The sequence below is a fragment of the Drosophila melanogaster genome, chromosome X (assembly GCF_000001215.4).
Source record: "Drosophila melanogaster chromosome X".
In the NCBI taxonomy this organism is placed as follows: domain Eukaryota; kingdom Metazoa; phylum Arthropoda; class Insecta; order Diptera; family Drosophilidae; genus Drosophila; species Drosophila melanogaster.
Window position 1 is genome coordinate 14,050,252 of NC_004354.4, and position 21,523 is coordinate 14,071,774.

The 21,523-nt window shown below is 40.8% G+C and overlaps 9 protein-coding genes and 1 non-coding gene across 10 annotated transcripts; 1 reads left to right on the forward strand and 9 right to left on the reverse strand.

Moving 5' to 3' along the window:
* Positions 1 to 297: 297 nt before the first annotated feature.
* Ste:CG33244 lies at positions 298 to 1,021 on the reverse strand. Its single transcript, NM_206701.2, has 3 exons — positions 981 to 1,021; positions 423 to 923; positions 298 to 362 (listed from the first exon to the last, which is right to left on the reverse strand). Exons 1-3 carry the CDS (start codon positions 989 to 991, stop codon positions 356 to 358), a joined length of 519 nt encoding a protein of 172 aa, NP_996424.2. The 5' UTR covers positions 992 to 1,021; the 3' UTR covers positions 298 to 355.
* A 545-nt stretch (positions 1,022 to 1,566) lies between these two features.
* On the reverse strand, positions 1,567 to 2,290 carry Ste:CG33243. The gene is made up of 3 exons (NM_206702.2): positions 2,250 to 2,290; positions 1,692 to 2,192; positions 1,567 to 1,631 (listed from the first exon to the last, which is right to left on the reverse strand). The coding sequence occupies exons 1-3, from the start codon at positions 2,258 to 2,260 to the stop codon at positions 1,625 to 1,627; spliced, it is 519 nt and encodes a 172-aa protein (NP_996425.2). The 5' UTR covers positions 2,261 to 2,290; the 3' UTR covers positions 1,567 to 1,624.
* Positions 2,291 to 2,835: 545 nt separating this feature from the next.
* Positions 2,836 to 3,560, reverse strand: Ste:CG33242. Its single transcript, NM_206703.2, has 3 exons — positions 3,520 to 3,560; positions 2,961 to 3,458; positions 2,836 to 2,900 (listed from the first exon to the last, which is right to left on the reverse strand). Exons 1-3 carry the CDS (start codon positions 3,528 to 3,530, stop codon positions 2,894 to 2,896), a joined length of 516 nt encoding a protein of 171 aa, NP_996426.2. The 5' UTR covers positions 3,531 to 3,560; the 3' UTR covers positions 2,836 to 2,893.
* A 545-nt stretch (positions 3,561 to 4,105) lies between these two features.
* On the reverse strand, positions 4,106 to 4,829 carry Ste:CG33241. Its single transcript, NM_206704.2, has 3 exons — positions 4,789 to 4,829; positions 4,231 to 4,731; positions 4,106 to 4,170 (listed from the first exon to the last, which is right to left on the reverse strand). The coding sequence occupies exons 1-3, from the start codon at positions 4,797 to 4,799 to the stop codon at positions 4,164 to 4,166; spliced, it is 519 nt and encodes a 172-aa protein (NP_996427.2). The 5' UTR covers positions 4,800 to 4,829; the 3' UTR covers positions 4,106 to 4,163.
* Positions 4,830 to 5,374: 545 nt separating this feature from the next.
* On the reverse strand, positions 5,375 to 6,098 carry Ste:CG33240. The gene is made up of 3 exons (NM_206705.2): positions 6,058 to 6,098; positions 5,500 to 6,000; positions 5,375 to 5,439 (listed from the first exon to the last, which is right to left on the reverse strand). The coding sequence occupies exons 1-3, from the start codon at positions 6,066 to 6,068 to the stop codon at positions 5,433 to 5,435; spliced, it is 519 nt and encodes a 172-aa protein (NP_996428.2). The 5' UTR covers positions 6,069 to 6,098; the 3' UTR covers positions 5,375 to 5,432.
* Positions 6,099 to 6,643: 545 nt separating this feature from the next.
* Ste:CG33239 lies at positions 6,644 to 7,367 on the reverse strand. Its single transcript, NM_206706.3, has 3 exons — positions 7,327 to 7,367; positions 6,769 to 7,269; positions 6,644 to 6,708 (listed from the first exon to the last, which is right to left on the reverse strand). The coding sequence occupies exons 1-3, from the start codon at positions 7,335 to 7,337 to the stop codon at positions 6,702 to 6,704; spliced, it is 519 nt and encodes a 172-aa protein (NP_996429.2). The 5' UTR covers positions 7,338 to 7,367; the 3' UTR covers positions 6,644 to 6,701.
* A 545-nt stretch (positions 7,368 to 7,912) lies between these two features.
* On the reverse strand, positions 7,913 to 8,638 carry Ste:CG33238. Its single transcript, NM_206707.3, has 3 exons — positions 8,593 to 8,638; positions 8,038 to 8,534; positions 7,913 to 7,977 (listed from the first exon to the last, which is right to left on the reverse strand). The coding sequence occupies exons 1-3, from the start codon at positions 8,605 to 8,607 to the stop codon at positions 7,971 to 7,973; spliced, it is 519 nt and encodes a 172-aa protein (NP_996430.3). The 5' UTR covers positions 8,608 to 8,638; the 3' UTR covers positions 7,913 to 7,970.
* Positions 8,639 to 9,182: 544 nt separating this feature from the next.
* Ste:CG33237 lies at positions 9,183 to 9,906 on the reverse strand. The gene is made up of 3 exons (NM_206708.2): positions 9,866 to 9,906; positions 9,308 to 9,808; positions 9,183 to 9,247 (listed from the first exon to the last, which is right to left on the reverse strand). Exons 1-3 carry the CDS (start codon positions 9,874 to 9,876, stop codon positions 9,241 to 9,243), a joined length of 519 nt encoding a protein of 172 aa, NP_996431.2. The 5' UTR covers positions 9,877 to 9,906; the 3' UTR covers positions 9,183 to 9,240.
* Positions 9,907 to 10,450: 544 nt separating this feature from the next.
* On the reverse strand, positions 10,451 to 11,566 carry Ste:CG33236. Its single transcript, NM_206709.3, has 3 exons — positions 11,134 to 11,566; positions 10,576 to 11,076; positions 10,451 to 10,515 (listed from the first exon to the last, which is right to left on the reverse strand). The coding sequence occupies exons 1-3, from the start codon at positions 11,142 to 11,144 to the stop codon at positions 10,509 to 10,511; spliced, it is 519 nt and encodes a 172-aa protein (NP_996432.2). The 5' UTR covers positions 11,145 to 11,566; the 3' UTR covers positions 10,451 to 10,508.
* Positions 11,567 to 20,389: 8,823 nt separating this feature from the next.
* On the forward strand, positions 20,390 to 20,471 carry tRNA:Ser-AGA-1-1 (transfer RNA:Serine-AGA 1-1). The gene has a single exon. It is a non-coding gene; the product is annotated as a tRNA-Ser (tRNA).
* The last annotated feature ends 1,052 nt before the right edge of the window (positions 20,472 to 21,523 follow it).

Below are 21,523 nucleotides of genomic sequence, written 5' to 3' on the forward strand. Positions count from 1 at the left end.
TGATTTTATAAATAGTATCCAAATCAAAATCCTATAAATTCAGTAATTTTTTAACACTTAAATTAATTAATAAACTTACCATTCAGTTATATTACCACTTAACTATTTAAATAAAACACAACTCGGTTTATTTTTTATAATTTTTATTTGAATTTTTCGTTTTTATTTATTTTTCTTAGAAAAAAATTAATTAAAATTAAAGAAAACTGAATTGAATATGTTCTTGATTTTTCGTATTGATTACAACAACAACAATATACATACAAAAATACATTGATGCGCCTGACCAATATTCCGATATTCTTTGGCTTGGGCGATTTGAGTTGCATCAAAGCTCTTTGGTGCAACCGAAAGCCTAGGTACTGCAAGTGCAAGCGCTTTGTTTAGAAAACAACCAGGACTATATTCGGAGAATTACATACCGTGGGTCGTCCAGGGGCGATGTCAAGTTCGGCAGCATCGAGAAGAAGATGTCCGGGAAGCTGGGCCCGAACATCGCTCCGTCCAGCTGTGTATCAGACTTCGGATGAAAGTTGCTTTTACACCGTGGGCAGTGGATCTTGACGGTTGACTTGCCCCATACAGCGCTGAGGCCCACTGGCAGGGTGTTCTGCCTATCACAGGAGATATTGGGACACGATCCAAAATCTCCTCGCAAATATTTTCGGTGCATAGCAATCAGGCCACGCTCTGACCTGATGTATCGGGCGTGAATCATGCCGTACCACTTCTTTTCATCGCCGTACAACAAGCCAGAGGAACTATCGATCACCGGCTTCAGGATCACGTCCAGTATCTCGCTGAAATACTCCAAGCCCATCTGGTTGAACGTATCCTGCACGTAGTCGGTGGGCACGCGGCAGAGGAACTGGTTGCCCTTGATCCCGAGGAACCAATCGATCCAGCTGCTGTTGTTGTTCTGGCTACAAGATTTTACTGTGACTTGCTATAATTTCTATAGGAAAAACCTAGTTACTTACGAGCTCGACATGTTGCCAGTTCACTTGATCACAGAAATATGACTTGTAGACTTCAAAGTCATCGTCTTCTTCTTTGAGTTTTTGACACGTGCTAAAAGGCTTGCCCTTCCAGATGGGAACTCTAGACTCGAAAATTCGTTTTATGTTCGGCTGGCATAATAAGTATTAGTTCTTTTATTTCATAATATGTTATGCATACGATATTTTATGTGTCAGTTGGGCCAAAAACAAATCAAATGTCATTGTGTCGACAAGGCAGCATCGGCTGAGGACTCGATGCCCTTTTATATGATTTTATAAATAGTATCCAAATCAAAATCCTATAAATTCAGTAATTTTTTAACACTTAAATTAATTAATAAACTTACCATTCAGTTATATTACCACTTAACTATTTAAATAAAACACAACTCGGTTTATTTTTTATAATTTTTATTTGAATTTTTCGTTTTTATTTATTTTTCTTAGAAAAAAATTAATTAAAATTAAAGAAAACTGAATTGAATATGTTCTTGATTTTTCGTATTGATTACAACAACAACAATATACATACAAAAATACATTGATGCGCCTGACCAATATTCCGATATTCTTTGGCTTGGGCGATTTTAGTTGCATCAATGCTCTTTGGTGCAACCGAAAGCCTAGGTACTGCAAGTGCAAGCGCTTTGTTTAGAAAACAACCAGGACTATATTCGGAGAATTACTTACCGTGGGTCGTCCAGGGGCGATGTCAAGTTCGGCAGCATCGAGAAGAAGATGTCCGGGAAGCTGGGCCCGAACATCGCTCCGTCCAGCTGTGTATCAGACTTCGGATGAAAGTTGCTTTTACACCGTGGGCAGTGGATCTTGACGGTTGACTTGCCCCATACAGCGCTGAGGCCCACTGGCAGGGTGTTCTGCCTATAACAGGAGATATTGGGGCACGATCCAAAATCTCCTCGCAAATATTTTCGGTGCATAGCAATCAGGCCACGCTCTGACCTGATGTATCGGGCGTGAATCATGCCGTACCACTTCTTTTCATCGCCGTACAACAAGCCAGAGGAACTATCGATCACCGGCTTCAGGATCACGTCCAGTATCTCGCTGAAATACTCCAAGCCCATCTGGTTGAACGTATCCTGCACGTAGTCGGTGGGCACGCGGCAGAGGAACTGGTTGCCCTTGATCCCGAGGAACCAATCGATCCAGCTGCTGTTGTTGTTCTGGCTACAAGATTTTACTGTGACTTGCTATAATTTCTATAGGAAAAACCTAGTTACTTACGAGCTCGACATGTTGCCAGTTCACTTGATCACAGAAATATGACTTGTAGACTTCAAAGTCATCGTCTTCTTCTTTGAGTTTTTGACACGTGCTAAAAGGCCTGCCCTTCCAGATGGGAACTCTAGACTCGAAAATTCGTTTTATGTTCGGCTGGCATAATAAGTATTAGTTCTTTTATTTCATAATATGTTATGCATACGATATTTTATGTGTCAGTTGGGCCAAAAACAAATCAAATGTCATTGTGTCGACAAGGCAGCATCGGCTGAGGACTCGATGCCCTTTTATATGATTTTATAAATAGTATCCAAATCAAAATCCTATAAATTCAGTAATTTTTTAACACTTAAATTAATTAATAAACTTACCATTCAGTTATATTACCACTTAACTATTTAAATAAAACACAACTCGGTTTATTTTTTATAATTTTTATTTGAATTTTTCGTTTTTATTTATTTTTCTTAGAAAAAAATTAATTAAAATTAAAGAAAACTGAATTGAATATGTTCTTGATTTTTCGTATTGATTACAACAACAACAATATACATACAAAAATACATTGATGCGCCTGACCAATATTCCGATATTCTTTGGCTTGGGCGATTTGAGTTGCATCAAAGCTCTTTGGTGCAACCGAAAGCCTAGGTACTGCAAGTGCAAGCGCTTTGTTTAGAAAACAACCAGGACTATATTCGGAGAATTACTTACCGTGGGTCGTCCAGGGGCGATGTCAAGTTCGGCAGCATCGAGAAGAAGATGTCCGGGAAGCTGGGCCCGAACATCGCTCCGTCCAGCTGTGTATCAGACTTCGGATGAAAGTTGCTTTTACACCGTGGGCAGTGGATCTTGACGGTTGACTTGCCCCATACAGCGCTGAGGCCCACTGGCAGGGTGTTCTGCCTATCACAGGAGATATTGGGACACGATCCAAAATCTCCTCGCATATATTTTCGGTGCATAGCAATCAGGCCACGCTCTGACCTGATGTATCGGGCGTGAATCATGCCGTACCACTTCTTTTCATCGCCGTACAACAAGCCAGAGGAACTATCGATCACCGGCTTCAGGATCACGTCCAGTATCTCGCTGAAATACTCCAAGCCCATCTGGTTGAACGTATCCTGCACGTAGTCGGTGGGCACGCGGCAAGAGGAACTGGTTGCCCTTGATCCCGAGGAACCAATCGATCCAGCTGCTGTTGTTGTTCTGGCTACAAGATTTTACTGTGACTTGCTATAATTTCTATAGGAAAAACCTAGTTACTTACGAGCTCGACATGTTGCCAGTTCACTTGATCACAGAAATATGACTTGTAGACTTCAAAGTCATCGTCTTCTTCTTTGAGTTTTTGACACGTGCTAAAAGGCCTGCCCTTCCAGATGGGAACTCTAGACTCGAAAATTCGTTTTATGTTCGGCTGGCATAATAAGTATTAGTTCTTTTATTTCATAATATGTTATGCATACGATATTTTATGTGTCAGTTGGGCCAAAAACAAATCAAATGTCATTGTTTCGACAAGGCAGCATCGGCTGAGGACTCGATGCCCTTTTATATGATTTTATAAATAGTATCCAAATCAAAATCCTATAAATTCAGTAATTTTTTAACACTTAAATTAATTAATAAACTTACCATTCAGTTATATTACCACTTAACTATTTAAATAAAACACAACTCGGTTTATTTTTTATAATTTTTATTTGAATTTTTCGTTTTTATTTATTTTTCTTAGAAAAAAATTAATTAAAATTAAAGAAAACTGAATTGAATATGTTCTTGATTTTTCGTATTGATTACAACAACAACAATATACATACAAAAATACATTGATGCGCCTGACCAATATTCCGATATTCTTTGGCTTGGGCGATTTGAGTTGCATCAATGCTCTTTGGTGCAACCGAAAGCCTAGGTACTGCAAGTGCAAGCGCTTTGTTTAGAAAACAACCAGGACTATATTCGGAGAATTACTTACCGTGGGTCGTCCAGGGGCGATGTCAAGTTCGGCAGCATCGAGAAGAAGATGTCCGGGAAGCTGGGCCCGAACATCGCTCCGTCCAGCTGTGTATCAGACTTCGGATGAAAGTTGCTTTTACACCGTGGGCAGTGGATCTTGACGGTTGACTTGCCCCATACAGCGCTGAGGCCCACTGGCAGGGTGTTCTGCCTATCACAGGAGATATTGGGACACGATCCAAAATCTCCTCGCATATATTTTCGGTGCATAGCAATCAGGCCACGCTCTGACCTGATGTATCGGGCGTGAATCATGCCGTACCACTTCTTTTCATCGCCGTACAACAAGCCAGAGGAACTATCGATCACCGGCTTCAGGATCACGTCCAGTATCTCGCTGAAATACTCCAAGCCCATCTGGTTGAACGTATCCTGCACGTAGTCGGTGGGCACGCGGCAGAGGAACTGGTTGCCCTTGATCCCGAGGAACCAATCGATCCAGCTGCTGTTGTTGTTCTGGCTACAAGATTTTACTGTGACTTGCTATAATTTCTATAGGAAAAACCTAGTTACTTACGAGCTCGACATGTTGCCAGTTCACTTGATCACAGAAATATGACTTGTAGACTTCAAAGTCATCGTCTTCTTCTTTGAGTTTTTGACACGTGCTAAAAGGCTTGCCCTTCCAGATGGGAACTCTAGACTCGAAAATTCGTTTTATGTTCGGCTGGCATAATAAGTATTAGTTCTTTTATTTCATAATATGTTATGCATACGATATTTTATTTGTCAGTTGGGCCAAAAACAAATCAAATGTCATTGTTTCGACAAGGCAGCATCGGCTGAGGACTCGATGCCCTTTTATATGATTTTATAAATAGTATCCAAATCAAAATCCTATAAATTCAGTAATTTTTTAACACTTAAATTAATTAATAAACTTACCATTCAGTTATATTACCACTTAACTATTTAAATAAAACACAACTCGGTTTATTTTTTATAATTTTTATTTGAATTTTTCGTTTTTATTTATTTTTCTTAGAAAAAAATTAATTAAAATTAAAGAAAACTGAATTGAATATGTTCTTGATTTTTCGTATTGATTACAACAACAACAATATACATACAAAAATACATTGATGCGCCTGACCAATATTCCGATATTCTTTGGCTTGGGCGATTTGAGTTGCATCAAAGCTCTTTGGTGCAACCGAAAGCCTAGGTACTGCAAGTGCAAGCGCTTTGTTTAGAAAACAACCAGGACTATATTCGGAGAATTACTTACCGTGGGTCGTCCAGGGGCGATGTCAAGTTCGGCAGCATCGAGAAGAAGATGTCCGGGAAGCTGGGCCCGAACATCGCTCCGTCCAGCTGTGTATCAGACTTCGGATGAAAGTTGCTTTTACACCGTGGGCAGTGGATCTTGACGGTTGACTTGCCCCATACAGCGCTGAGGCCCACTGGCAGGGTGTTCTGCCTATCACAGGAGATATTGGGGCACGATCCAAAATCTCCTCGCAAATATTTTCGGTGCATAGCAATCAGGCCACGCTCTGACCTGATGTATCGGGCGTGAATCATGCCGTACCACTTCTTTTCATCGCCGTACAACAAGCCAGAGGAACTATCGATCACCGGCTTCAGGATCACGTCCAGTATCTCGCTGAAATACTCCAAGCCCATCTGGTTGAACGTATCCTGCACGTAGTCGGTGGGCACGCGGCAGAGGAACTGGTTGCCCTTGATCCCGAGGAACCAATCGATCCAGCTGCTGTTGTTGTTCTGGCTACAAGATTTTACTGTGACTTGCTATAATTTCTATAGGAAAAACCTAGTTACTTACGAGCTCGACATGTTGCCAGTTCACTTGATCACAGAAATATGACTTGTAGACTTCAAAGTCATCGTCTTCTTCTTTGAGTTTTTGACACGTGCTAAAAGGCCTGCCCTTCCAGATGGGAACTCTAGACTCGAAAATTCGTTTTATGTTCGGCTGGCATAATAAGTATTAGTTCTTTTATTTCATAATATGTTATGCATACGATATTTTATGTGTCAGTTGGGCCAAAAACAAATCAAATGTCATTGTGTCGACAAGGCAGCATCGGCTGAGGACTCGATGCCCTTTTATATGATTTTATAAATAGTATCCAAATCAAAATCCTATAAATTCAGTAATTTTTTAACACTTAAATTAATTAATAAACTTACCATTCAGTTATATTACCACTTAACTATTTAAATAAAACACAACTCGGTTTATTTTTTATAATTTTTATTTGAATTTTTCGTTTTTATTTATTTTTCTTAGAAAAAAATTAATTAAAATTAAAGAAAACTGAATTGAATATGTTCTTGATTTTTCGTATTGATTACAACAACAACAATATACATACAAAAATACATTGATGCGCCTGACCAATATTCCGATATTCTTTGGCTTGGGCGATTTGAGTTGCATCAAAGCTCTTTGGTGCAACCGAAAGCCTAGGTACTGCAAGTGCAAGCGCTTTGTTTAGAAAACAACCAGGACTATATTCGGAGAATTACTTACCGTGGGTCGTCCAGGGGCGATGTCAAGTTCGGCAGCATCGAGAAGAAGATGTCCGGGAAGCTGGGCCCGAACATCGCTCCGTCCAGCTGTGTATCAGACTTCGGATGAAAGTTGCTTTTACACCGTGGGCAGTGGATCTTGACGGTTGACTTGCCCCATACAGCGCTGAGGCCCACTGGCAGGGTGTTCTGCCTATCACAGGAGATATTGGGACACGATCCAAAATCTCCTCGCATATATTTTCGGTGCATAGCAATCAGGCCACGCTCTGACCTGATGTATCGGGCGTGAATCATGCCGTACCACTTCTTTTCATCGCCGTACAACAAGCCAGAGGAACTATCGATCACCGGCTTCAGGATCACGTCCAGTATCTCGCTGAAATACTCCAAGCCCATCTGGTTGAACGTATCCTGCACGTAGTCGGTGGGCACGCGGCAGAGGAACTGGTTGCCCTTGATCCCGAGGAACCAATCGATCCAGCTGCTGTTGTTGTTCTGGCTACAAGATTTTACTGTGACTTGCTATAATTTCTATAGGAAAAACCTAGTTACTTACGAGCTCGACATGTTGCCAGTTCACTTGATCACAGAAATATGACTTGTAGACTTCAAAGTCATCGTCTTCTTCTTTGAGTTTTTGACACGTGCTAAAAGGCTTGCCCTTCCAGATGGGAACTCTAGACTCGAAAATTCGTTTTATGTTCGGCTGGCATAATAAGTATTAGTTCTTTTATTTCATAATATGTTATGCATACGATATTTTATGTGTCAGTTGGGCCAAAAACAAATCAAATGTCATTGTTTCGACAAGGCAGCATCGGCTGAGGACTCGATGCCCTTTTATATGATTTTATAAATAGTATCCAAATCAAAATCCTATAAATTCAGTAATTTTTTAACACTTAAATTAATTAATAAACTTACCATTCAGTTATATTACCACTTAACTATTTAAATAAAACACAACTCGGTTTATTTTTTATAATTTTTATTTGAATTTTTCGTTTTTATTTATTTTTCTTAGAAAAAAATTAATTAAAATTAAAGAAAACTGAATTGAATATGTTCTTGATTTTTCGTATTGATTACAACAACAACAATATACATACAAAAATACATTGATGCGCCTGACCAATATTCCGATATTCTTTGGCTTGGGCGATTTTAGTTGCATCAATGCTCTTTGGTGCAACCGAAAGCCTAGGTACTGCAAGTGCAAGCGCTTTGTTTAGAAAACAACCAGGACTATATTCGGAGAATTACTTACCGTGGGTCGTCCAGGGGCGATGTCAAGTTCGGCAGCATCGAGAAGAAGATGTCCGGGAAGCTGGGCCCGAACATCGCTCCGTCCAGCTGTGTATCAGACTTCGGATGAAAGTTGCTTTTACACCGTGGGCAGTGGATCTTGACGGTTGACTTGCCCCATACAGCGCTGAGGCCCACTGGCAGGGTGTTCTGCCTATAACAGGAGATATTGGGACACGATCCAAAATCTCCTCGCAAATATTTTCGGTGCATAGCAATCAGGCCACGCTCTGACCTGATGTATCGGGCGTGAATCATGCCGTACCACTTCTTTTCATCGCCGTACAACAAGCCAGAGGAACTATCGATCACCGGCTTCAGGATCACGTCCAGTATCTCGCTGAAATACTCCAAGCCCATCTGGTTGAACGTATCCTGCACGTAGTCGGTGGGCACGCGGCAGAGGAACTGGTTGCCCTTGATCCCGAGGAACCAATCGATCCAGCTGCTGTTGTTGTTCTGGCTACAAAGATTTTACTGTGACTTGCTATAATTTCTATAGGAAAAACCAAGTTACTTCCAAGCTCGACATGTTGCCAAGTTCACTTGATCCCAGAAATATGACTGTAAGACTTCAAAGTCATCGTCTTCTTCTTTGAGTTTTTGACACGTGCTAAAAGGCTTGCCCTTCCAGATGGGAACTCTAGACTCGAAAATTCGTTTTATGTTCGGCTGGCATAATAAGTATTAGTTCTTTTATTTCATAATATGTTATGCATACGATATTTTATGTGTCAGTTGGGCCAAAAACAAATCAAATGTCATTGTTTCGACAAGGCAGCATCGGCTGAGGACTCGATGCCCTTTTATATGATTTTATAAATAGTATCCAAATCAAAATCCTATAAATTCAGTAATTTTTTAACACTTAAATTAATTAATAAACTTACCATTCAGTTATATTACCACTTAACTATTTAAATAAAACACAACTCGGTTTATTTTTATAATTTTTATTTGAATTTTTCGTTTTTATTTATTTTTCTTAGAAAAAAATTAATTAAAATTAAAGAAAACTGAATTGAATATGTTCTTGATTTTTCGTATTGATTACAACAACAACAATATACATACAAAAATACATTGATGCGCCTGACCAATATTCCGATATTCTTTGGCTTGGGCGATTTGAGTTGCATCAAAGCTCTTTGGTGCAACCGAAAGCCTAGGTACTGCAAGTGCAAGCGCTTTGTTTAGAAAACAACCAGGACTATATTCGGAGAATTACTTACCGTGGGTCGTCCAGGGGCGATGTCAAGTTCGGCAGCAGCGAGAAGAAGATGTCCGGGAAGCTGGGCCCGAACATCGCTCCGTCCAGCTGTGTATCAGACTTCGGATGAAAGTTGCTTTTACACCGTGGGCAGTGGATCTTGACGGTTGACTTGCCCCATACAGCGCTGAGGCCCACTGGCAGGGTGTTCTGCCTATCACAGGAGATATTGGGACACGATCCAAAATCTCCTCGCATATATTTTCGGTGCATAGCAATCAGGCCACGCTCTGACCTGATGTATCGGGCGTGAATCATGCCGTACCACTTCTTTTCATCGCCGTACAACAAGCCAGAGGAACTATCGATCACCGGCTTCAGGATCACGTCCAGTATCTCGCTGAAATACTCCAAGCCCATCTGGTTGAACGTATCCTGCACGTAGTCGGTGGGCACGCGGCAGAGGAACTGGTTGCCCTTGATCCCGAGGAACCAATCGATCCAGCTGCTGTTGTTGTTCTGGCTACAAGATTTTACTGTGACTTGCTATAATTTCTATAGGAAAAACCTAGTTACTTACGAGCTCGACATGTTGCCAGTTCACTTGATCACAGAAATATGACTTGTAGACTTCAAAGTCATCGTCTTCTTCTTTGAGTTTTTGACACGTGCTAAAAGGCCTGCCCTTCCAGATGGGAACTCTAGACTCGAAAATTCGTTTTATGTTCGGCTGGCATAATAAGTATTAGTTCTTTTATTTCATAATATGTTATGCATACGATATTTTATGTGTCAGTTGGGCCAAAAACAAATCAAATGTCATTGTTTCGACAAGGCAGCATCGGCTGAGGACTCGATGCCCTTTTATATGATTTTATAAATAGTATCCAAATCAAAATCCTATAAATTCAGTAATTTTTTAACACTTAAATTAATTAATAAACTTACCATTCAGTTATATTACCACTTAACTATTTAAATAAAACACAACTCGGTTTATTTTTATAATTTTTATTTGAATTTTTCGTTTTTATTTATTTTTCTTAGAAAAAAATTAATTAAAATTAAAGAAAACTGAATTGAATATGTTCTTGATTTTTCGTATTGATTACAACAACAACAATATACATACAAAAATACATTGATGCGCCTGACCAATATTCCGATATTCTTTGGCTTGGGCGATTTGAGTTGCATCAAAGCTCTTTGGTGCAACCGAAAGCCTAGGTACTGCAAGTGCAAGCGCTTTGTTTAGAAAACAACCAGGACTATATTCGGAGAATTACATACCGTGGGTCGTCCAGGGGCGATGTCAAGTTCGGCAGCATCGAGAAGAAGATGTCCGGGAAGCTGGGCCCGAACATCGCTCCGTCCAGCTGTGTATCAGACTTCGGATGAAAGTTGCTTTTACACCGTGGGCAGTGGATCTTGACGGTTGACTTGCCCCATACAGCGCTGAGGCCCACTGGCAGGGTGTTCTGCCTATCACAGGAGATATTGGGACACGATCCAAAATCTCCTCGCAAATATTTTCGGTGCATAGCAATCAGGCCACGCTCTGACCTGATGTATCGGGCGTGAATCATGCCGTACCACTTCTTTTCATCGCCGTACAACAAGCCAGAGGAACTATCGATCACCGGCTTCAGGATCACGTCCAGTATCTCGCTGAAATACTCCAAGCCCATCTGGTTGAACGTATCCTGCACGTAGTCGGTGGGCACGCGGCAGAGGAACTGGTTGCCCTTGATCCCGAGGAACCAATCGATCCAGCTGCTGTTGTTGTTCTGGCTACAAGATTTTACTGTGACTTGCTATAATTTCTATAGGAAAAACCTAGTTACTTACGAGCTCGACATGTTGCCAGTTCACTTGTTCAGAGAAATATGATTTGTAGACTTCAAAGTCATAGTCTTCTTCTTTGAGTTTTTGACACGTGCTAAAAGGCCTGCCAGGACTCTGTCATGCCCTTCCAGATGGGAACTCTAGAGTCGAGCTGGTCATGTCCGTCTGTCCTAATACTAATTAAATTGTATCTATATATTGTATTTGAGTGGCCAAGTCACTCTAGTAATCTGTACAACCTTTTGGCAGAGTACAAATGGCTTAGAGCTGAAGGGGCTACAAATCGCATTTTAAAAGCTGGCATGGCCAGCGTTTATGTTCCTTTTCGCCGTACCCTATGGCTCCTTAAGTGTGAAATTTAACCAGCTACTCGAAACCAAGAGGCAGAGGACTCAACGCAAGCCAAACCTGAAAGCGATCAGGAAAAAAGGTGGCTGTCAGTAAGTGCAGTGGCTCATAATGACTTGATGCGGCCAAGCTGAAACTGATTTAATTATGGGATAGAAAATGCTATTTGGGCATGGCTGTCGATATCATTAGACGCGGATATCACGTAATGCCCAGAAAGTTTATACAGTGTAGAATAGAATATACCATAACTTTATTACGAAGCATAATTATGGATTTAGGTAATTAAAAAAAACAAAAGTACAATATAATTTGTACTCTGCATAAACTGCTAAACTAATGGTAAACAGATTTTTATTTAAATAAAACAAAATAACTTAGCACAAGGCATTCTTTAATGCATGTACAAAGGTAATAATAAATATTTGTGTTTCTTCAATTCTAGTATTTACATGATTCCGCGAAGGCTATGCAACCGTTTTACTTTCCTGCACTTCCCTAACCACCATTAATAACAATTAATTTGTATTTATGGCTGGGCATCCGTGGCGCACAGGGTGCCCATCGCGAAAACGCAATTGCACAAGTAAATCCTTGTAATCCCCACATTAGTCTCCCCTCTTCCCGATTTCCAACCTTTTCACCATCCTTTCCACCAGCATCTTATGCTCTCTTCGCGGTTTTCTTTTTCTATTTTGGCTGGCGGTATTTTTTGGTTTTCCTTCTTTCTTTTTTTTTTTTGGACTTAGCAAATTACCTTCACGAGCCAAGCGAGGGGGTGGAAAAGTGAATGGCAGGGGGTGACAAACCACATGCGATTACCCTGACAAGGTGGGCAGAGTGGGTGGGTGGTATGGTCCATGGGGTGGGCTAACAAATCGCTAAAAATATGCGATGCGTGTGTCGTTGGTTGTGGAAAATAGAGCTCGTAACTGCAACAAGCGCAAAGGTAATGCATACCCAAAAAACGGCACAGTAGACACTACTTTAGTAAAGTTGTGGTAATGAAACACATAAAAATCAAAATGAACAACAACTTCAACTTTTAACGTAGATATTAAATAAATTGCTTAAATCTATAAAATTGTTCGCCCATATTCGCATATATATTGCTTAAAGTTGTATTGCAAATATATTTTAACATATATTCACTGTACATATGTACCCCATCTATACGTTTAATATCCCTTCTAAAAAAAAAAAATCCTGACACAAGGCGCCTCTGGCACAAAAAACTAAATAAAATAAGATGACGGCGGGCAAACAAGTAAAAATCGCATGCAATTTGAAGAAAAATATGCGAGAAGTAAACTTTTGAAACGACGCATTTTTCCAGCTTTTCCGACGCCCGCGCTCCCAATCCCCTCCGCTTCACCGCTTTTCCCCGCCGCATTTTGTGAGGGGTTTGATGCTCATCATAGCCATGAAATGTGCAAGTGCGTTAGCCCCAAAACCAATTTTCAGTAATGACTGCATTTTGCCGTCGTCTCAGCTTTTCCACAGCCAAGCCCCCCCAACACACACACACTCCCGTCCCCTGGAAAGGCACCACCCGAGAACGATGTTGTCGGTTTAAATGCACAAAAGCGCGCCAAAGGACATGCCAAGGACAAACGTTAGTTGAACCGGTTGGAAAAGATGGTAGGGAAGATGGGTGGTGCGGGCCGGTGGGGGAGGCGCCTTGCGTAATTTGCTGCGGCAATGGCGGCAAAACACATCGCAAAATGGCGACAGATCCAAAAAGGGAGTCTACAGTCTACTCCCCCCCTCGCACTGCCACGCCCCCTTTGGGATCCCTTTTCGCCTTTGCGGGTTTTACAATTTTAAGATTTATTTACGTGCTTCGGGGAGTGTTCCAACCCCAACCCCAACCCCTCCCCCCTCGACACTCGTTTCTTGAAGGGGTGGGCGGCGGATAAATGCATGCGTTTGTTGGCCGAGACGCGCCAAAAAGTTTTCCCTTCGCTTTTCCCGAACGCCAGCTGCATACGAAATGGTGGAAGATGGCAACCCTGCCGCCTTGCATTTCGACAGCCAGGGCTGTCGTGTGCGTGTGTGCAAAAGTCAGCCTGTGACCTGTTTGTCCTCTAAAGTGAAATATTTTGCAGCAGGCGAAATGCAATTTTCTATGTGTTGTGCGGACACAACTTGGACAAAAAACCCCACATCCACCACCACCACCCCCCCCCTCTCCCTTGCATCGATGGCGGGAAAAGCGGAAAATGCGAGAACTGCAGGCGTGACACGAAATATTCGATATTTATCGGAACATAATATTATACCAATTTAACAGAATCGCACTTAATTACATAATTTTGCCAATTTTCGTTATATCTGTATTTTAATTTAATACGGCAATCTAAAAAAGTATTAAGTAATACAGATAAACGATATAATCATATTAAAACAAGGATAAAATAACATATAATTATTGAAAAAAAAAGGCTTATTGAAAATTTGCAATCAGGTGGCACATAAGACACCAAAGAGAACAGCTAAAAAAAATTATATCCTTCTCGAATAATAATGATGTCATCCCAATCGACATTATTATGCCCAACTATCGGTTATTCGTCCATTCCTTAAGATGTCGCTGGAGCATCATTTAATGCGCCGCCAGTTGTCTTAGCAGCCGGCTTTAGTGGGTTAAGATGGGGGGGGGGGGTCCTTTCGGCCAGGGGCGGCGGACTGATATCAAGGGGAGCCGGAGACGTCACTGGCATATTTCATTTTCCAGCTACTTTTTTGCCGCTTCATTTGACAGGGCAACTCAGGGGGGAATTGGTGGGTTGGTTGGTGGGTAGACGGAAAATGTGAGTGCAATGGGATCTACATCATAATCTTGCCCCCGCTGCCACGCCCCTGGCCGCTGCTCTAAAAACGCGGAATGTATTTGAAATGTTTCAGCATTGATAAATAGTTTTGCGCTGTCCTGCGGGGATGCAGTCAGCATCACAGCTTTTCCGTTTTGCTCCTCTGCCATCCGAATTTTGCCAGGCCGCGCTATGTGTGGGTTGGCTTTTCGAAATTAGGAAAATTAATGTGGGAAAATGCTGTTCCCCCGAAGTGAAGCGAGCGAGGCAACAAACGCATTTCATATATCATGCAGCGAAAAACGGATAGCGGCTGTGGGGAATTCATTTCTCGCATTGATTTTCCGCTGAGCTATTTCTTTTATTGAAATTTGCCGAAAGGAAGCCAAATAAAATCATAAATTCTGCCCCGTTCTTTTTTGTGTGTGTGCGTTTTTTTTTTTTTTTTTTATCTGGGCTCATATTTATGGCTGTGTTATTATCATATTCGCAGCGTGAAGGCGGAAATGGTAACAAGAAATAACAGGAAGAATATTTTCCAATCGAAATTCCTGTTTTTTTTTTCCTCTGCTGGGAATAACGGCTGACCAGCAGTTTCTTGTTTAAGTGTTATATGGAGCTAAAACTAACAATGAAAGTGTTTTTTTTTAGATTTAATTTCGTCAAAAATTAAGTTATAATTACGATATATAACATCGTATTCAGCAGACACTCTTTAGATATTAACTTATCTTTAAAATTGAACACACGTATATTTGCATATGTTTTTCTGACATACCACTACAATTTTTGGCATTAAAATTTGCTCTATAATCATTTGTGGTAGGTGCATTCTTAAGTTTTTCTGTTTTTGGGGTCGATTTATACCCGCTTTTAGGACCTTTTTATCAAAACCGCATTGCAGCTCATTATTTGACATTTGACAGCTTACCTTCTCCTTTTACTGACCGCTTGTCACATTGAATAATAGCTCGCACCTCAACACCGATGGCAATAAAACAGTTAAAACCGGAAAAGGAGTTACAACAAATGTGTGTCGAGTTACTTGGTGGCTGTAAAAGAAATTGTAAGCAATTTGCACGCGAGGCGATAAAAATCATCTTAAACGCGCGATTAATGTCAATTTTATCAATAAAATTATAAATAAAGACATGAAAACGAGCCGAGTGCGAGATAAGCGCGAATGAAATGCGAACTCGAGTCACAACAACCAGACACTAAGACACCACCATCGACAACAACAACAACAACAACACTGAGTGCCACACCAACTGCAACAACAAATGCGGTAACAACAACAACAAACACCAAACAGCAGGCAAATTATGGAGTGTGTGGCACAGGCTCACGTTCCATGGGGCAACATCTGAATGGCAAGGAAATCACACTGTGGAATACCCTACAAGCTTACAAATAATTATATAACACTATTAAAAGGAAATATAGTTGAAAGCATAATTTATAGCAAACAAAATACTTTAGCTTTGGAGATTTCTTGAAAATATAGTACGCACTTTAAGAAATATAAATAATAATATGATATTTAAGTGTGAATCTTAATGTTAAATATAGCATTTAATTGGTTAAACTGGATGCTATCAATTCTTTATAAAACTGAAAGATTGTCTATGAAAAAAGCTATATACAGAATCTGGGTTATAGGCTGAAATCAATGTGATTTCGAAATACCTTTTGGCAGGGTATGCTCAAATATACAAAAATAAAACGCAGCTGGGCCGGCTGCTGGCCTTAATCCTGGGGGAGATTAGCCCAGTGGGATATGGAAGGGTGAAGGGGTGAAGGGGGAAGGGGGAAGGGGGGGTGCTGACCAAAAAGGGGAGCAGTTGGGCAGTTGATGCAAATGCGCAGCTGCCACATGCTCAAACTCAACTTGGGTTGGCTTTTTCGGTCCAGAAGCAAAATGCCAGTTGCATTGCGGGTGTTTAACAGTCGGGAAAAATGAAGGGAATGGATTCAAAAAATGGTCGAGGAGAGAGCCCAAAGCGGCAATTCGGCTAAAATTTATTTCATTTCATTTAACATGCTTAGCACATTCAGAACAGTGAGCCGAAAGAATTATATTATTATCAAGAAACTTGAGGTATTTATCCAAACAGCTTAATATAAATGTTTGAGGTTTGTTAATCAGATGATTAGCATGCAAGTATTTTTATTTAGTTTTTAAACCCCCTCTTTTTTTTAACTAGATAGATGATTTTCTAGCTCATGCGATATACGAATATTCCTTATTTGTTGTCTGTCTTAATTGTAAATATTTGTGTTTAGAATAATACTGTTTTTATAACATTTGCAAGCCTTTATTTTGATGTTACATTTTTTTTTTTTTTATATACGCATTTGCCACTTTTGACCACTGTGCCCCGTTCGAGGCGTTCGCATTTCCCACGCCAACTGCCAAATGGGCGAGTTCAAAGCGTTTTGTGCACGGCCAAGATTCCGCTTCCAATTACACAAAAGATTGCTGAGAACTCACAAAAGCCGAACAGAATCCGAGTCGAGAAGAGCTGGAGTCGCAGACCAATTTTCCAGCGAAATGTGCAACGTGTCAGCTGAGTGGGAAAAACGTAACAAGAAGTGGCAAAACAAAAATTGGGCGAAAATTGAAAACTGCTGCTCCAATTGCAGACCGATGACGTCATGGTCGGGACTTAAAAAAAAAAACGATATATATATATATATATAAAAGAAGAAGCCAGCCACTTGTTGCCAATTGAAAATTACACTCGCATGCCAAAATGCCTTTTTCCGTTTCGTAATTTTCGCGATTTGCATAAACTGTGCGATTTTGGACTCAAATTATGCCTACCCCTTCTGTATTTTTTTGTAGTTTTTCTTACTTTTTTTTATTTATTTTTTTTTTTTGCCTATTTTTCCCTTTGTCGGCATGGCGTTTGTCGTCGTTGAAGCGCGCAAAATTTTCTTAATGAGCTACAAACAATGCTCGTAAAAAACGTCGAGCCCAAAAGCCGGTGTATATGGCCAAATTAATCGCCGAGGAGCATGCGATGCTAATTTGTTATTGTTATGGTTATTGGTGTAACTAGTTTGTCGGAGTCAAAGGTAAAGTCTTTGGTATTCCAAATGCAACTCCATGGATTTTTACGAGATATACAGAGTTTTCCGGCCGAAAAAAAAATGCCTCAAACTTCATTGTAAGGTGTTAAAAGGGATATGAACTACTGTTTAGAAACTCTATATATTATTTGTAGGAGATTTAGACTTATTTAGATTTATAGAAAATTTTGTATCAAAATTATAATGCCAACAAGTATGTTTATTGCTATATACAATAGCAATTTACATATATGTATGGTGTAGATAATACATGCAATAATTAAACCACCTGAATAACTGTAGGCAAAGTTCAATAAAAGTTGAATAGAGCAATTAATCAAAAGTACCTTGAACGCAGACCCAGGCAACTAAAATGTAAATGCAGTTCTGGGCGGAGAAATCCTTTCGAGGCTGCCAAGTGGCCGATCCACCCATCGAAATGGGGTTTACTGCACGGTGGCAGCTCAACTGTAATTACACTTTACTAAATCAAAGTGATCCCCCCACCGATCGGGTTGACAATCGAAAATAACTAAAAATAAAAGGCAAGAAGCCAAAGATCAATGGACCAAATGCCGCCGTTCGGGGTACACAAGGTACACTGTGTTCCAAGGTGCGATACCCCAAACTAGTGGGCACGTCAACTGCCACAAGGAAATTGCAACTGGCAACTGGCGACTTGCAACTTGCAACTAGCAACTCGTAACTCGCAACTCGCAACTTGCATCTCGCAATGTGCAGCAGCAAATTAAAAGCGATGCGCGGGGCGATGGGTTGGCATATTGAAATAAGATCAATATCGCGGTGAGCAGCGCGTAGTTGCGTTTAAAAATATAACTACGATTGTTCCTGCCAGCAACAGCAACTCGCAGCAGCAGCAGCAGCAACAGCAACTTGCAACAGCAACACCAGCGGCGGCAGCAGCAACAACTGTCAAACAAGCAACAAGACATATTACGGGCGCGGGCAGAGAACTTGGCCCAGACATCGACCCTCGAGACTCATTTACAACTGACCGAATGAAGGCGCTCAAGTATCTCAGTATCCCAGCATCTTAGTGGCCGAGTATCTAAGTATCTATCCCCCGCCGGTGTGTGTGTGTGTGTATCTGTGTGTGTCCAACACTTTGCGCCAAATCGATTGTCCTGCCGGGAACAGATGTTGAGCATGGGATCTGCACGAGGTGTTCCTTCCGCCCATTTTCCAGCAATGTTGCGGTCTTTAAATGTGGCTAAATTAGGGCCAAAAGTATCTGCACTGGAATTCTACTGTAAGTTTAAGGCAACATGTTATTTTTAGAGAAATTACCCAAATAACATATGACCCCAAACAGCTGTTATAGAATTGCGACATTAAGTGTTGAACATCGATTTCAATTCTTCAAAAATCAACTAAATAGGTAGACCAAAATATAACTTCTAAGCTCTATAAATTTTCTAATTATGTATTGTTTTTTTTTTTTTTATTAATTTTTATTATCGTACATTTAGATTTATAAGCGGCACTTACTTTTCATATTTAAATTATATATTCAATGCAGCATTTGGCTTGAAAGCCCCCAAAAGATCGGTACTTTCTTAAGATGTAAACTCAGTGGCTTGGGATCGTTGTTTTTTTTTTTTTTTTGTTTACTGAGCTTGGTTTTATTTTGTTTATTATTTTTTTTTTTTTTTGGTTTGTTGGCTGTGTTTGCTGCCGCTTCAGAGGAAACCGCCGCCAACGCTGCTACCATAAAAACAATTGCTGTTGTTGTTGCTGCTGTTGGTGGTGGTGGTGGTGATGCTGCTGTTTTTGTTGGTACGCAATTTAAATGGAATTTCTGCTACTGGGCCCACGAACGCTGATCGCCATAAATAATCGCGCTGTGGCCGCAGCTTCAGTTCCTGCCTCAACTTTGGACTTCAGCCGGGCCAGGCAGCATCAATGGTGGCGGTGTCGCAGCAACAACTGCAACAACAGCAGCAGCAGCAGCAGCAGCAACATTGGTGCAACAACAGCAGCAGCAACAGCAACAACAACAACATGAACAACGAGCAACTGCAACGGCGACCGCATCTCAGATCGCGCGATAAGGTAATTGGACTATTATGTCAAAAAGTATTTGGCGTTTAAGAAATATGGCCTGGCATTTGACATTTCGGCAGGCAGTAGTAGTCGGTCGCATCGGTCGGATCGTTCGGATCGGTTGTAGTATAATATAGCATAGTGTACTATAGTATAGTATCGTATGTTGCCCCGTTTGCGACGCCGCCCCTTTCGGCAATTCGAACTGCAATTGCCACAGAACAAAAGGTGCACATTAAAAACTGTTTCGATATCGAGATTGCATTGATCATGGCCAACAACAAGGGCGAAGCGGCGGGTGCAGTTGGGGTACGGCGAACGCATTGTCACCAGCAAAGTCGGTGGTTTTAAAGTGTTAAGGGGCATGCCGCCGCCGCCCCCCCCCCTCTCCTATCAACCCAAGCTCCCCTCCAGCAATGATCAAAGCCAATGTGCGTGGTCATGTAATTGATTACGCTGCGATCTTCAATGGGTATCGCAATTGGGATCGGCATTGGCATCGAAATGGAGGAGATGGAAATCGCCGAGTGCGGGGAGAGGGGTGGTGGTGATGGTGTTGCAGTATTGAAGGAGGCTTCCCATCGGGATTAATCATTAAATCTAGAGAATGGTGCAATGATCAATGGAGTCCGATTGTTTAGGACTCTAATCGGTTTGCTCCGTGTATAGGTATTTAGATGGTTTACTTATGGATTAAGGACCTTAAGTTACGCAAATTAAATTGGACAAAGATAGATAACGCATGAGATTAGTCCAATTCTTATCTATTAAGTATTTCTTTTAGGCGCATTCCAAAGTATTTATATTTAGTTATCAGTTCTGAAATTCCAATTTATATTATCAGCTTAGATTTTGCACAAGATATGGAAAATATTTTTTGTTTTTGTAAATTAATATAATACTCTTAACTTTATATTAGTTTCTTAAATTTTATTGATATTTTTTGCGCATATATCAAGGCAGTCGTGGCCGAGTGGTTAAGGCGTCTGACTAGAAATCAGATTCCCTCTGGGAGCGTAGGTTCGAATCCTACCGGCTGCGTTTGTAAGCTTAATTTGTATTTTTACAAACAAAAAAAAATACTATTATAATTATAGTAGCCTCACCGCGGAAATTGTATATGTAAGTGCATTCCAGTGTTGTTTACCGCACGAAAATAAATACAATTAAATGGCCATCATCCTACCGCTGAGCTATTTTAATCTATACATCTAAATGTTGCTCAAAAAAATCCTTTCTTATAATAATAAGCATAACATTTGCTAAAGTGATGTTCATTATTTGTACCCTTTTGCGTATAATTGTGGGGAATATCAGAGGCATTAAAATGCCTCGCCCGGCTATTTAATTAACCAGAGGCAAGCTGAATGAGCCAAATTGAACATCCCCAAATGGGCAGGGGTAGGGTTAAGGGAAATATGGTATATGGTATATGGGGATATGGGATATGGGATATGGCTATGAGAACAAGATGAATTACCTTTTGCCACTGCACGTGAAACTGACACGCCAATGAGTGTGAGTGTGTATCTGTGCATGAGTGTGTGTGTGCGTGTTGTGGGGACTAAGCGGGTTAAGGGGGCTCCTCTTCTTTTCGTGCCACACATGGCTTTCAACACGTTTTTGGCCATTTCTGCTGCCGCTCCTACTTCTGCTGTTGTTGCAACTTCTGCGTGACGACTGAAAACGACGACCGAATGATGGCTTAATTCATTTGCTCGCCCGGATCGCCCAAAATGCATTTTTAATTTAATTTCACGAGGGAAAGGAAATTAAATTGAATTATTTACTCTGGCTCGCAAAAAAAAAAAAAAAATAAATAAAACAACAAAAAAACGAGAACATCGCGGCAACGAATCCATTAAAATTAGTTTCAATATGGCCGTATGGAACGCTTTCGATTTGGATTAAGTGCAAGTGGATGGGTCGTCGGATCTGTGGATCTGCAGCCCCTTTGGAAGTTAAAGTAACCCCTACCATTTTAATTGCCACCAGCTCAATTATGATAAATAGAAGTTGCTCTTGGCGAAGACCAAGTTTTGCATAATATTTTCTTTTTCGCCAACCGCCGCGGATTATACGCAAATCGTCAT